Source organism: Muntiacus reevesi, chromosome 3 (assembly GCF_963930625.1).
Source record: "Muntiacus reevesi chromosome 3, mMunRee1.1, whole genome shotgun sequence".
NCBI classification, from domain to species: domain Eukaryota; kingdom Metazoa; phylum Chordata; class Mammalia; order Artiodactyla; family Cervidae; genus Muntiacus; species Muntiacus reevesi.
In genome coordinates this window covers 22,754,250-22,767,206 of record NC_089251.1, presented here as the reverse complement: position 1 = coordinate 22,767,206, position 12,957 = coordinate 22,754,250, and the positions used below count along the sequence as shown (strand labels likewise).

Here is a 12,957-nt window from a genome sequence, read left to right as displayed (position 1 = left end):
AAAAAAGAATAGGTGTTTTTTTGCCACATATGAAAATGAAGGTTGTATGTGGAGACTTGAAACTCTCTGTAAGATAAAGAAAAGCTGGTGTAATGCTAGTAGTGGCAGTTATGTTCATTATTGCTGTGTGCTATTCAATACTCTTGAAGCTGAACTCTCTAACCTGGTTTGGGAATTTGTTTCATAAATGGTGTTAGAAAGAGAATAGAAATGAGATCAGATATGTAGTGTATTCTCCCAATACAGGTACCAAATCCATGCTGCTGCTGCTAAGTCGCTTCAGTCTGGTCCAACTCTGTGAGACCCCACAGACGGCAGCCCACCAGGCTCCCCCGTCCCTGGGATTCTCCAGGCAGGAACACTGGAGTGGGTTGCCATTTCCTTCTCCAATGCATAAGAGTAAAAAGTGAAAGTGAAGTCGCTCAGTCGTGTCCGACTCTTATCGACCCCATGGACTGCAGCCTACCAGGCTCCTCCATCCATGGGATTTTCCAGGCAAGAGTGCTGGAGTGGGGTGCCTTTGCCTTCTCCGATGAGTCTGCTAGTGGAGTGCAAAACCAGTACAAAGAGCTCCCTGAAAGAACACCTTCAGAAGAGCTGTCCTGCTTCCCTAAGACCCCAGTTACTGGATATTTGCTCCTGCTCTCTCTCTTTCTAGGCAGAAAAGTGCTCACCGGTTGAGGTGGAGACAAGCAGGCAACAACAGGGCACATTAGGAAGCAGAGCTCGTGTGGATGGGCTGCTGGCTCCCTGGCAACATCCGTGTGCCGGACAGCTCCAGAGGGGGCTGTGCCTCTGGGCGGTGGTTCAGGGAGGGGCCTCGTGAGCTTCAGTCTGTAAGCAGAAGGGAGCCGGGTTAAATGACAGATGAAGAGGCACTAAGAGCTGGAATGGAATCTGATTTGCCTAAACCCACTGCCAGATATGCCAGCCTTATACAGCTTATTCCCAAATAACTTCTAAATGCAGTTAGATCAGCTTTATTCACTCCATCTTCCCATCAGGGCTTAGCCATCTAGGCTTAGCACATATTCTCACCTTTACTGGAATTTGTTTCCCTTTTGTTTTTTTTAAAATATAAGTTTATTTATTTTTAGCCATGCTGGGTCTTCCTTGCTGCACAGGTGTTTCTCTAACTGCAGCAAGCAGAGGCTCGTTGCGGTGCGAGGGATTCTCATCGTGGTAGTTTCTCTTTTTGCAGAGCATGGGCTATAGGGTGTGTGGGCTTCAGCAGTTGTGGCGCCTGGGCTCTAGAGCACAGGTTCAGTAGTTGTGGCCCATGGGCTTAGTTGCTCCAAAGCATGTGGGATCTTCCCGGACCAGGGTTGAACCCATGTCTCCTGCATCGGCAGGTGGATTCTTTACCGTGAGCCACCAGGGAAACCACTGTTTCTTGATGGCCTTTTTACTACTTAACACCTGAATAGTTAGACTAGAAATTAACTCTTCCACAAAGCCCTGCTTGACGTGTGCCCGAAGCCAACCCCTCTGTATTCATTCCCATAGCACCCAGTGCTTAGTGGTTTCAAACCACTTATAGTCGTTTGCTTGATTGTCTTTCCTTATAGACTACATTCCTGGAGAAAAGGGTCACATCTTAGGGTGTCACCTGGCACATAATAGGTACACAAAAAGTATTTGTTGAGTGAATGACAGATGATCTTACAGCTACTTACTTGAGAGCTTTGGTTTTCAAAGCCAGGTCTTTTGACTTGAGACAGATATCTGCAGTTTTTGAGGATAGGACTCAGTGTATGCATAGAGATAGGGGAAACATTTGGTAAGGTTGACCTTTTCTTAAATCTACCTGTTGGGATCCAAGATTTCTTTAATTGGTTTTTATCATTATTCCCAGACTGTTCCTTAATAGGATCAAGAGAGAGAATGTCAGGCTAGGTTTGGCAATATAGACCCGACACTGATAAATCTCCTGTGCAGCTCAGAATAATGACTTATGCATGAGAAATGCTGACAGCTTATTATAATTAGATGTGTTTTAGAGAACCACAGGTAGATTCTGGAGTGTTTTTTTTTTTTTTTTTTCCTAATTTGCTTGTATTAAAATATGTACCATGTCTTCTCAGAAGCTGGGAGGGATTGAGTTAATGTTGTTCACATGTTAGGTAACTCTGGAATCATGGTGGAGCTGCTATGGCTTCACTGACACCCAGACCAACTTTAATATAAATAAATGTGGTCAACTAACCACCTTTTCTGTCAGCTGATCAGTTCTGGGCTTTGTTCTTTTTGAATAATTGTTTTGTAACATCAGTATCAGTTTAGTCGCTCATGAGTGAGCCACTGGTGTCTGACTCTTTGTGATTCCATAGACTGCATCATGCCAGGCCTCCCTGTCCATCACCAACTCCTAGAGTTTACTCAAACTCATGTCCTTTGAGTCGGTGATGCCATCCAACCATCTCATCCTCTGTCATCCCCTTCTCCTCCCACCTTCTATCTTTCCCAGCATCGGGTTTTTTCAATGAGTCAAAGAATTACAGGACAGTATCCCATTGAGCCCCAAACTGAGCCAAGTAAAAATTGGTTGCATACTTTCTCATGAAACTAGAGAAAAATGATGATTGTAGGAACAGGGATGGGTTTTTTCCCCTTACTTACCCCTGGAGAAAATACTCTTCTACTTAACTGTCTAAGCATTTCTAATGGGATTATTGAACTACAACTTTGTTATTGATAATACTTAGATGGTCCAAAGAATATTTATCTAGGGGCAATGATGACAAAATTGCTTCCAGGGTGAATTATTATAAATGATCAGATAATTAGGGAAGAGATCTGGAATAGGCTCAGCTATCTAATGGTAGTTGAAAAAGCAAGCATATGTATTTTTTAAGTGGATGGAGATTTTTAAGGTGGAAGAACAGAGCAGGCGCCCAAAAATCCATTCCTAGACTCAGTTTCTGTGTCCTGTTTTTATGGTCTGCAAAATGGACCACCTCTGCAACAGACTTCCCAGGGTGGTTGTAAACCTTGATTAGATAGTGGCCGTGTGAAGGGCCAGACAGACTCCCAGTTGACGTGACCTTCTTCCCACTGTTACTATTTTTTTTTCTAATTACTCTTTTTGTTGTTCACAGGCTGATCCCAAAGAACTGATCAGGATGGTCAGCAGGCATGTGACTCTGCATGGACACGAGGCCTGGCCCGAAGACCTCGCTGCACTGACCACGCAGTTGCACTACTACAATGAACGCCTGCTGGACTTCACTCAGGCTCAGGTCCTCCAGGGCCTGCGGAAGGGTGTGGACGTGCAGCGGTTCACGGCCGACGACCAGTACAAAAGGGAAACTATCCTTGGCCTGGCAGAGTAAGAGATACCTTTGTCTCATAAAGGGATGGGAGAACACACACAAGGACAAGCTGAGTCATCAGTACTATGAGTCACAGTCCCTTGAAGCTGTACATTCATGGTTACTGTAAGCAGAGTTTCCCCTACTTCTTCCGATCCTGTGAGGGAAGTGTGAGTCTTCACAAATGGCTTCTTGGTGGGATCATGGTTAGCATAGCTGCCTTCTGAATGATCAGTAGATGCAGACTGTATTTCAGGCTTGCAGATTTAAAATAGTAAGGATGATAATTATAAGAAAATTTCCCTTTGATTTTGGTATCCCGATCCCAGTACCATGTTAGAGGTGATACATTATGATCAGGGGTTAAAAATATGAAGCTTACCATGTGCGTGCTAAGCCACTTCAATTGTGTCCTATTCTTGGCAACCCATGGACTGTAGCCTGCCAGGCTCCTCTGTCCATGGGATTTTCCTGGCAGAAATACTGGAATGGGTTGCCTTGCCTCCTCTAGGGGATCTTCCTAACCCAGTGATTGAACGCAGGTCTCTTACGTCTCCTGCATTGGCAAACAGGTTCTTTACTATGAGTGTCACCTGGGAAGCCCATGAAGCTTACTTTAGAAATTTAAAAACAAGATTGCCTTTGGTTCCTGGCTGGAATCTCACTTTTCTACTACATGGTTGTTTAATTTCCTCACTGTGTTAAAAATAGGTACAGTTGACTTAATCCAAGAGGAGGGACCATGTGTTGTGGGTCCAGGGCACCTTCATCTGTCCTGGGTTCCTAGAGAAAGCAGATCTTCCACTCTGGCAGTTTCTCTTATTCGAGGCCTGTAGCAGCTTCCATCTTTTCCTTTGTCCCTTAGCCCTTTCCAGAGAAAAGTTAGCCCTTTTGTGAGAGGGTAGTCCAGTTCATACCTGTGGGAATGTCCTCTCTTAGGTATGGAGTTCCCCTTGGTTTTAATACTGGTCCTTATTTTTTGTTTTCGATCAAGTGAGTTCTGATCAAATGAGAATTACATGTCAGGTGTTGGGGAAGTTAAACAAGATATTTTTATAAAGTGGGCTCACCCACAATGGTTATTAAGTTAGAGGTATGTTTTGTTTTTAACACCCTGATGTGTGGAGTGTTTCTTATGGGCCTAGAATGGTGTTAGATGCTCTGTAAACTTTATTTTGAAAACATCTTTTAATCCTTAAAGGTAATCCTCTGATACAAAATGTTGTTATCCCCATGTTTTAGCTGAAGGACTTAAAAGTGTTTGTCACTCAGTCATGTCTGACTCTGTGCGACCCCATGGACTGTAGCCCACCATGCTCCTCTGTCCATGGGATTCTCCAGGCAAGAATACTGGGGTGGGTTGCCATTTCCTTTTCCAAAGAACTTAAGGCTTATTAATATTAAGTAATTGGCCCAAGTTTCCACAGATGGTAAGGATCACAGCAGTGATTTCCTGCTACCTACCAAAGGCATCACATCTTCAGCACCATGCACCCTCCCTACACTGCCTGATTGTATTCTCCCAGAAGCATTGGTATGCAGTTCAGTCTAGGTTTCTAGCCTTTGAAACAAGGTTAGATTGTGCCTACATTTTATAATTATTAATCTCTCCTGATAAGTACCTTAAAATCAGCAGTAAAGAATCTGCTTGCAATGCAGGAGCCATAGAAGATGCTGGTTCAATCCCTGGCTCAGGAAGGTCCCCTGGAGTAGGGCATGGCAACCCACTCCAGTATTCTAGCCTGGAGAATCCCATGGACAGAGGAGCCTGATGGGCTACAGTCCATGGGGTCACAAAGAATCACACATGACTGAAGTGACTTAGCACGCACTCAAGAGAAGTACCTTAAAATTGCAAAGATGGTCTTGATTATGGCAGTGGTCTTTGCTATTTTTCATCATTATTCTTAAATCTTAAAGCTGCAAAATAGCTTTGGAACTTTTAACAGTACTTTATGTTATCCTGGGCTTTTTTTCCTATGAGAAGACATTCAAATTCTTTTTAGAGTGAGGCAGGGAAAAAGGAGATTAAAGAAAGATAGTAGGGACAACCTATGGGAGAATTCAGTAAAGAGAAATGTACAATTTTTTTTTTCCTCTTCCCCTCTGTTCTCCTGGAGGTTCATAATTTCTTAGGTTCATTTAATGTCCAGTTTGAAAGTGACTGAAGAGATAATTTAATCCAGTCTCCTTACTTTCGGAAGAGGAATGTGAGAAGCACAGAGCTTTAAAGCGTTATTCAAGGTCACAGAGCCAGGAGTTGAGCCTGGGCTTCCTATTGCCAAGTCCAGTGGGCTTTTCTTTGGGCATTTTGTAATTCTGAATGAGATTGTTTATGGTTTATTAGAAGAAGGTTATTATGCAGATACAAGTTGACAAGATAAGGCATGCCTTACATCATCAATTACATTTTGCTAGGGCTTTGTCATGTCTTTTTTTTTAAGCTTCCAGCTAGCACATGCTATTTGAAACATATCCTAGAGGACAAATATAGGCTTTTGATAAATATATGATATAATCTTCTCCACAATCTGTTGCTTATAAATATACACAGCAGTCTTTATATGGCTTGTTCAAAACATCTCAAAGTATCTATGAGTATTCTGAGTTAGCAGTTCTGATTTGGAGACAGCATTTTAGCGTCTCACACAAAAGAATCTTTGAAGAACCTGCTTCCTTCTATTTTGCAGCTCCACCTTCAAATGTGGCCATTCTTTATTTTCTTACTAATTGTATGTCCATTTTAATGGCCGTTGTTTTCTGTGCAAACATTATAGTTGTCCTTTTTTGTCCGTATTATCTTAGTTATTACTGTCTCAGTGGCTAGGGTGACTTTGAGGAAAACAGAATATACTTTGGTTTCTTCCCACTTTTATCAGATAATAAAGATGTGAATACTTGGTACATACCTGGTGTCAGATGTGTCCCAGACTCTCATAATAGGAAGGGTGAACCGCTAATGGTCCCTGTTCTCCACAAACTCTCATTCTATCCTGTGGGTGTCAGTACTCAATAAATCCTTTAAGAAATAATTTTTAATGACAGTTACCTAATAATCCAGGTATTGACAGAGTTAATTCAGTCCTTGTCTCTTTTCTATAGTCTATGAGCATAGAATGGCTTTACCTTTTTAAAAATGGCTTACATTTTTAAAGGTTTGTGGAAAAACAAGAGTAAAAAGCAATATAAGAATATGCTTCTGAGACCGTATGGTGGTAAAGCCTGAAAGATTTACTATTTGGCTTTGAATGGAAATCATTTGCCAGCTACTACATGATCCAACTTACAAATATCAGTTTCCTTAGTGAGGCTAAATGTAGTCTTAGCAGTATTACTTGATGGTAATAGGTATTTCATTCCCGTTTCTGTGGTTTTTGTCCACCATTCTTACAATGAAGAATTCCATCCTTATATTTCCTTAACTTCAGGAAAGTTGGGGTTTTGTGACAGTCTCTCCAAAATGGCCTTTATATGGGTGCTCTGGACCAGAATTGTTTACGTATGTAGAGATTCTCAAATTTGATGACACCATTCCCTGGTTTGAACCGTTGAGTCTCCATTGCCTATAGGATAAAGTGTAGGTCCTTCAGCAGACCTGAGGACCCTGTGCATTCATGGTTGTGACACCCCTTCTATCAAAAGCCCATTTGTCTCTTCTCCCTATTTACCACCTCTGCTTAGTTAATCCCTGTTCACTCTCTTATCTGTATCCTCACAGTACTTTGTAGTCTTTTAACATTCCCCCGTTCTGTCTGATGCCTGGTTCATACCTCACACGCTCCATTAGGCTGTGAGTTCGTCAAGAAATACCTTGTTGTTTTGATGTCTTAAGCAGCTGGCACAATAGCTGACCCAGTGTAGAAAATGAGAATTTATTGAGTGACTAACTATGATTTTCTCAGAGATTTACCTGTGGGTCAGGGATCCATTTCTTTGTATTCCTTTTTCACTGTAGGCTCTGGTATCTAGACCATAATTTTTTGATCTCAATACGTTTTGGACTGGGTCATTCTTTGTTACAGGAAGGCTGTTCTGTGCATTGTAGGTTGGTCAGCGGCCTCCGTGACCTCTGCCCACTAGATGCCAGCCGCTTTCTCCTTTTCCTCGCCCACCATGACAATAAAAAATGTCTCCAGACAAAATTGTCAAATGTTTCCTGAGGGGTGCCGAGTCACCCTTGTTTGAGGTCCATTGATCTAGACGATTCCTGGGTCAATTGCAATGCACCACAATGAAGAAGGAGCATTAAAATCCCTTGGGTGTACTTTTCCTGAATGACTGTGAAATGTCTTATGAGGGACTGCACTGGCTACATTCCCTTTAGCTGGAGAGCAGTCCTAATGAACGCTTTCTCTGCTGATTAAGGTCTTGTGTTTCTCTTCTTTCCCTTCCCTGTGGTTGATGCACATTTGTGAAGGACACTGGAGGAAAATGTCTACAGCATCGCTCTTTCTCTGGCCCAGCGCTACAGCGTCTCCTGTTGGGAGGTTTTTATGACCCATTTGGAGTTCCTGTTCACAGACAGTGGGTAAGCACGCTACTCGTGTAAGTTTATGTCCATGTCTTTTTTCAGAGTCTGTTTTAGAGGAATCTTGAAGTTGTGCTGTTCAATTTCACTTTTCCTTTTGAGCTGTTGTCGACTGGTCTCTGTACAATCTCTCTTCATACATCTCTTTAGACACCAATATGCTAACGATCGTCTTAGTTTTTGTTTTCAGTAATAATAATCCTGAATTTGAAACTTTTTTATTCATTGATTCAAAGATATTTACTGAGAATCTCTTGTGTACGAGGAATAGTGTTCGGTCCTAGGGTTACAGTTGTGAACAAAAGCAGACATTTGGGTTGTCCTGGAACTTTTAGTCTAGGGTAGGAGACAGATCATAATTGAATAATGACATAGGCAAGTGTGAAATTAAAACTGTGACAGGCCCTGTATAAGAGAGCCCAACTAGGGGATTTGGCATAGTTAGGGAGGACTTTCCTGAGGAAATAACTCTTGAGTTGAGTCATAACTATTGACTCAAAATTAAGTGTTACTATGAGAAGATGGGAAGCATTTTCTAGGAAGGCAGGACAGTTGACTGTAAAAAGCCCCTTGACAGGATGGAACCTGATTTCTGCAAGCCTAATAGATGGTGATATGGTGAGGCCCTGAGAGTCAGTGGAGCATGACGTGAGATGGAGGAAACCAGACCTTGTAACAAGACCATGTGGGCCCTATCTAGGACTGCGGCCTCTTTCCTGAGAGTGATAGGAAGGTACCTAAGGATTCTGATAAGACAGAGAGGTTTTCATGATCAGGTTTTCATTTTGGTAAGATCATTGTGGACACCATGTTGAGGAAAGATTTTAGGGAGGCCATTGCAGACATATATGGACTGTTTAGGGACTTATGATAGTAATAGACTATAGGATGGGTGACCATAGCCTGGAGTAGGGTTTTGAAAGTATAGGAGTGATGAGAATGGGCTTCAGAGATATCTGCAAAGTGAAATAGATGGCACTAAATAAGTCAAATAATAAGGATAAACTAGCTATGGAGGTGAGTGAAAGGAGGAGGGTCAAAAATTACATCCAGGACTTTACTTGCTCAGTCCATTGGATGATGACATCATTTGAGACAGAAGATACTAGTTAGGGACACACGGTTAGGGGAGGGTAAGGAAAAGGCAAAGGAATAGAAGTGTTATACATGTGGCAGTTCCCAAGACGAAAGATCAAGTGGACAGTGTGTCTTACAGATTTGGGATTCATAAGGAAAGGTGGAGTTTGGAGATAGTAATTTGGGAGTCATAGGCACATAGATAAATAAGCCATGTTGCTGGTGTTCTTTGGGAGTGAATGTAGAATGAGAGAGGAGGAAGACTTAACACAAACTTTGAAGACCTTCCACAATTAGGAAGAGGAAGAGCTGCCGAAAAAGGGACAAAATCAGCAATTGAGAGGGAGGAATGTTGTTCTAGGGAAGCTATGGGACAAAAGGCTTTAAAGAAGAGGGGTAGTGTTGAATGGTCAGTTCAGTTCAGTTGCTCGGTCATGTCCGACTCTTTGCAACCCCACGGACTGCAGCACGCCAGGATTCCCTGTCCATCACCAACTCCCGGAACTTACTCACTCATGTCCATGCAGTCGGTGATGTCATCCAGCCATCTCATCCTCTGTTGTCTCCTTCTCCTCCTGCCTTCAAATTTCCCAGTATCCCAGTTGAATGGTCAAGACCTGTTATAACTCATCGTCTTTAATTTTATTAACATTTCTGGAATTCTACAATCTACATCTTAAATATTTATGAAATTGTTACATGGGTGACAGTATTTATCTGTGATAAGTATTGCAGTAACTTCACCATTTTGGAGGCATAGACATGTTCAAATAAATGTTTATTGAAAAATGCATATTGACTTAAAAAATTTTGGCATTTTATTAAATGTCTCTTTTCATTGACTGTTACATAAAAGGTTGTCATATCTGTCCAAACAGGATGCCCCATTGGTCTCTGAATATATTATAAATTATCAGGCAATCTAGTAATGTGCATGACTGTTCCCAGCATATCATTACAGCGGATTGCAGTGTGATTATGCAGATGCACAGCAATTACAAAAGCAGGAAATTATTATCTCCTGATGTCATTACTTATGAGCAACAAAACACCTACTGTTGATTTAGCAAGTGGTGTTTGGTGCTCCCTGTTCTTTACTTAAAAGACTGTCATTTGCCATACTGAATAGTCCAGCTTAGTCACACGAGTATTAAAGATCAGCCATTAATACAGTAGAAATGGCCCAATATTTACTTGCTGATCAATGCCAATAAGATGTCAATAGATCGGAGTTACAAGGAAAAGACGTTCTTTATTTTCGAGTTTTTGTGTTACTATTTCTTTAAAAAAGTCATCTTTGCCCCCGAAGTTGATTTTTCTATAATTTTGCCTCTCCTTCATCTTGGTTGAATTTGGAGGTATTTCCTCATCTCAGCCAGTGTACAGAGAAGCAGGCACACAGGCTGGGTGAGGTAGCCTTGTACACTAAAGCAGACGCTTCTGATCAAGAAACCGTGAGTACATCCTGATAGTCTCGCCAGTTGTGTGTCCCTGCTTGGGAGAATTGAGTTCTCAGAAACTCATTCTCCTATATTCTTAAGTCGTAAATGATTTCATGGTGAAATGTCAAACCTACAGAACCTGACACATGATCGATCCTTAATGAATGGCAGTGATTACTGGAATTTCACTCCTGTAAGAAAGAGATAATTGTCATAAACACCCAAACTTGAATTCCTGGTCTCCTTTTCCCTTTATTTCTTCTCATTCTCTTTCTTTTTCTTGGTTGTTTTCAACATCAGAGATGGCTTTGTGGGTCCGTGTGCCTGCAGTCAGCTCCCTGGCCGGCCCGGACTCTCCTGGCCGCGTTCAGCTCCCTGAACTCAGGGCTGGTTCTTGCCCACCACAGCCTTCTCAGCCCTCTTCACCTCTGGGCTGATCTAGGCACTTTGGTGCATCTTAGAGATGATGTTAACTACTAGTGCCTGTGTGGCTGGTGTGAGGGCGTGGGCTTCGGAGTCAGGCCACATTTCAAGATCCAGCTCTGCTCCCTATAACCCCAACTGTGTAGCCTTGACCAAGTCTCCTGATCCTCTTGCATTGCTGTTTTCTTAGTTATGAGGACCATGATCCCCACCTGGTTATAGTCGTAAAGATTAGAGAAAATCTGTGGCAGGTGTGTGGCCAGATGGCTCTTCAGTCTGTCAAGATTATTCCTGTTATTGCTCTTGTCAATTCTGCTGATTCCATCAATGTCTTTAAGTTTTGGATACGGGATCATTTTGAAATGGCAGAGGTTGCTTCTAGTTGGTGGAATAGTGCCTTTGTTTATTCATGAAGAATTATTATCATCTCTTTTACTAGTACCTTTGTATTTCGAGCACAGATTTAAATGTTGAGGAAAATGGACTCCTCCTTACCCTTATGGAGCGTATATTCTAATTGGGGAGACCTGCAACACACACACACACACACACACACACACACACACACACACACTTAACAACTAATTGGGGAGACCCGCAACACACACACACACACACACACACACACACACACACACACACACCAACTAATTGGGGAGACCCGCAACACACACACACACACACACACACACACACACACACACACACACACACACACACACACACACACACACACACACACACACACACACACACACACACACACACTTAACAACTAAAAACAAATTGCTAGTCATAAGAAGTACCATAAAGGAAACCCACAAGAAGCAGATAGGAAAGACCTCTCGTAGGAGATACAAACAGATCACTCTTGGAGAAAGGAAGAAAAGGCATTTGCAGAGGGAACCAGTTCTGGGACAGTGGATTCTTGGCATTTTTGAGTAGAGGAACAGCCTTGGTGGCTGGAGTGAATGGAGTCCAGTGAGCAAAGGAGGACTACACAGGTGCCAGAGATACCTTTGACTGTCAGCTTTGAGAACAACCTCAGTCTCTTCCTTCTTATTTAAACTGCAGACCTGAAGGCCACACATCCTACACTTTCATTTCACTCTGATATGTGCTTTTCCATCACCCAGGGGATTGATTATCTGCATGATCTTGCTTGGGTGGCGGAGATCAAGTGAGATACCTCTTCATCTCAGCTGGTCAGTTCAGTGCCACCTCTTTAGACGTTGAGAAGGGACTCTGCCTGTGCTGTGCTGTTTTGCACAATCAGTTGTATATTGTTTGCTAGGACTCTGTGGTCTCACTTATAAGGATGGGCAAGAGCAGGTTATAACTGTGAGGAAGTCAATGAACTATAATGTATCTACCTATTCCTATGTTGAAACAGAAGCTGAGGGTTTCTGTTGTTCATAGGCTGATGTCCAGAGTGCCATGTTGTAGAGAATTCTCAGTTCTGGCTTTCATCTCTTGGCTTAGTTGAAGAGTTAGTGTGAGGAAAGGGGGATTTAAGGCAGCTTAAACATACTTTGAAAGTGTGTTGTAACATTGAAAATGATGTAAATAAAAATTCAAGTCCAGGAAGAATCCATATTAGAGTCGAAGGCTTGACTATAGAAATTCAGGTCATACGTCTTACCCATTTTTTAAAATTGATCCATGCATTAACTTTTGATCTTTCTTTGGCCCAAAGGACCATGATACTGATCACAACTGTGATTTGCCTTGTGCATAAGTAAAAAATCTACCAATCCTAAAAACGGAAGAACTAAATGCTGCTGCTGCTGCTAAGTCACTGCAGTCGTGTCCGACTCTGTGCGACCCTGTAGACGGCAGCCCAGCAGGCTTCCCCATCCCTGGGATTCTCCAGGCAAGAGCACTGGAGTGGGTTGCCATTTCCTTCTCCAATGCATGAAAGTGAAAGGTGAAAGTGAAGGCTTTCAGTCGTGTCCGACTCTTAGCAACCCCACGGACTGTAGACTACCAGGCTCCTCCGTCCATAGGATTTTCCAGGCAAGAGTACTGGAGTGGGGTGCCATTGCCTTCTCCAAGAACTAAATGCTACCATTACCCAAATGGAGGCAATTCTTTTCATATATCTGCTACCTTCCTTTCTGTGTTACGATACTTAAGGCTACTTTTCCCCCAAATAGTAAAGAAAAAAATTCCTTAT

The 12,957-nt window shown here is 42.4% G+C and overlaps 1 protein-coding gene across 1 annotated transcript in view; it reads left to right on the top strand.

The window, feature by feature from the left end:
* The window catches only part of NBAS (NBAS subunit of NRZ tethering complex), a 312,486-nt gene that overhangs the window by 201,200 nt on the left and 98,329 nt on the right, over positions 1 to 12,957 (top strand). Inside the window, exons 41-42 of the mRNA XM_065928602.1 lie at positions 3,099 to 3,328; positions 7,729 to 7,839. Coding sequence (XP_065784674.1) covers positions 3,099 to 3,328; positions 7,729 to 7,839 — 341 coding nt within the window. The remainder of the gene's footprint in view (positions 1 to 3,098; positions 3,329 to 7,728; positions 7,840 to 12,957) is intronic.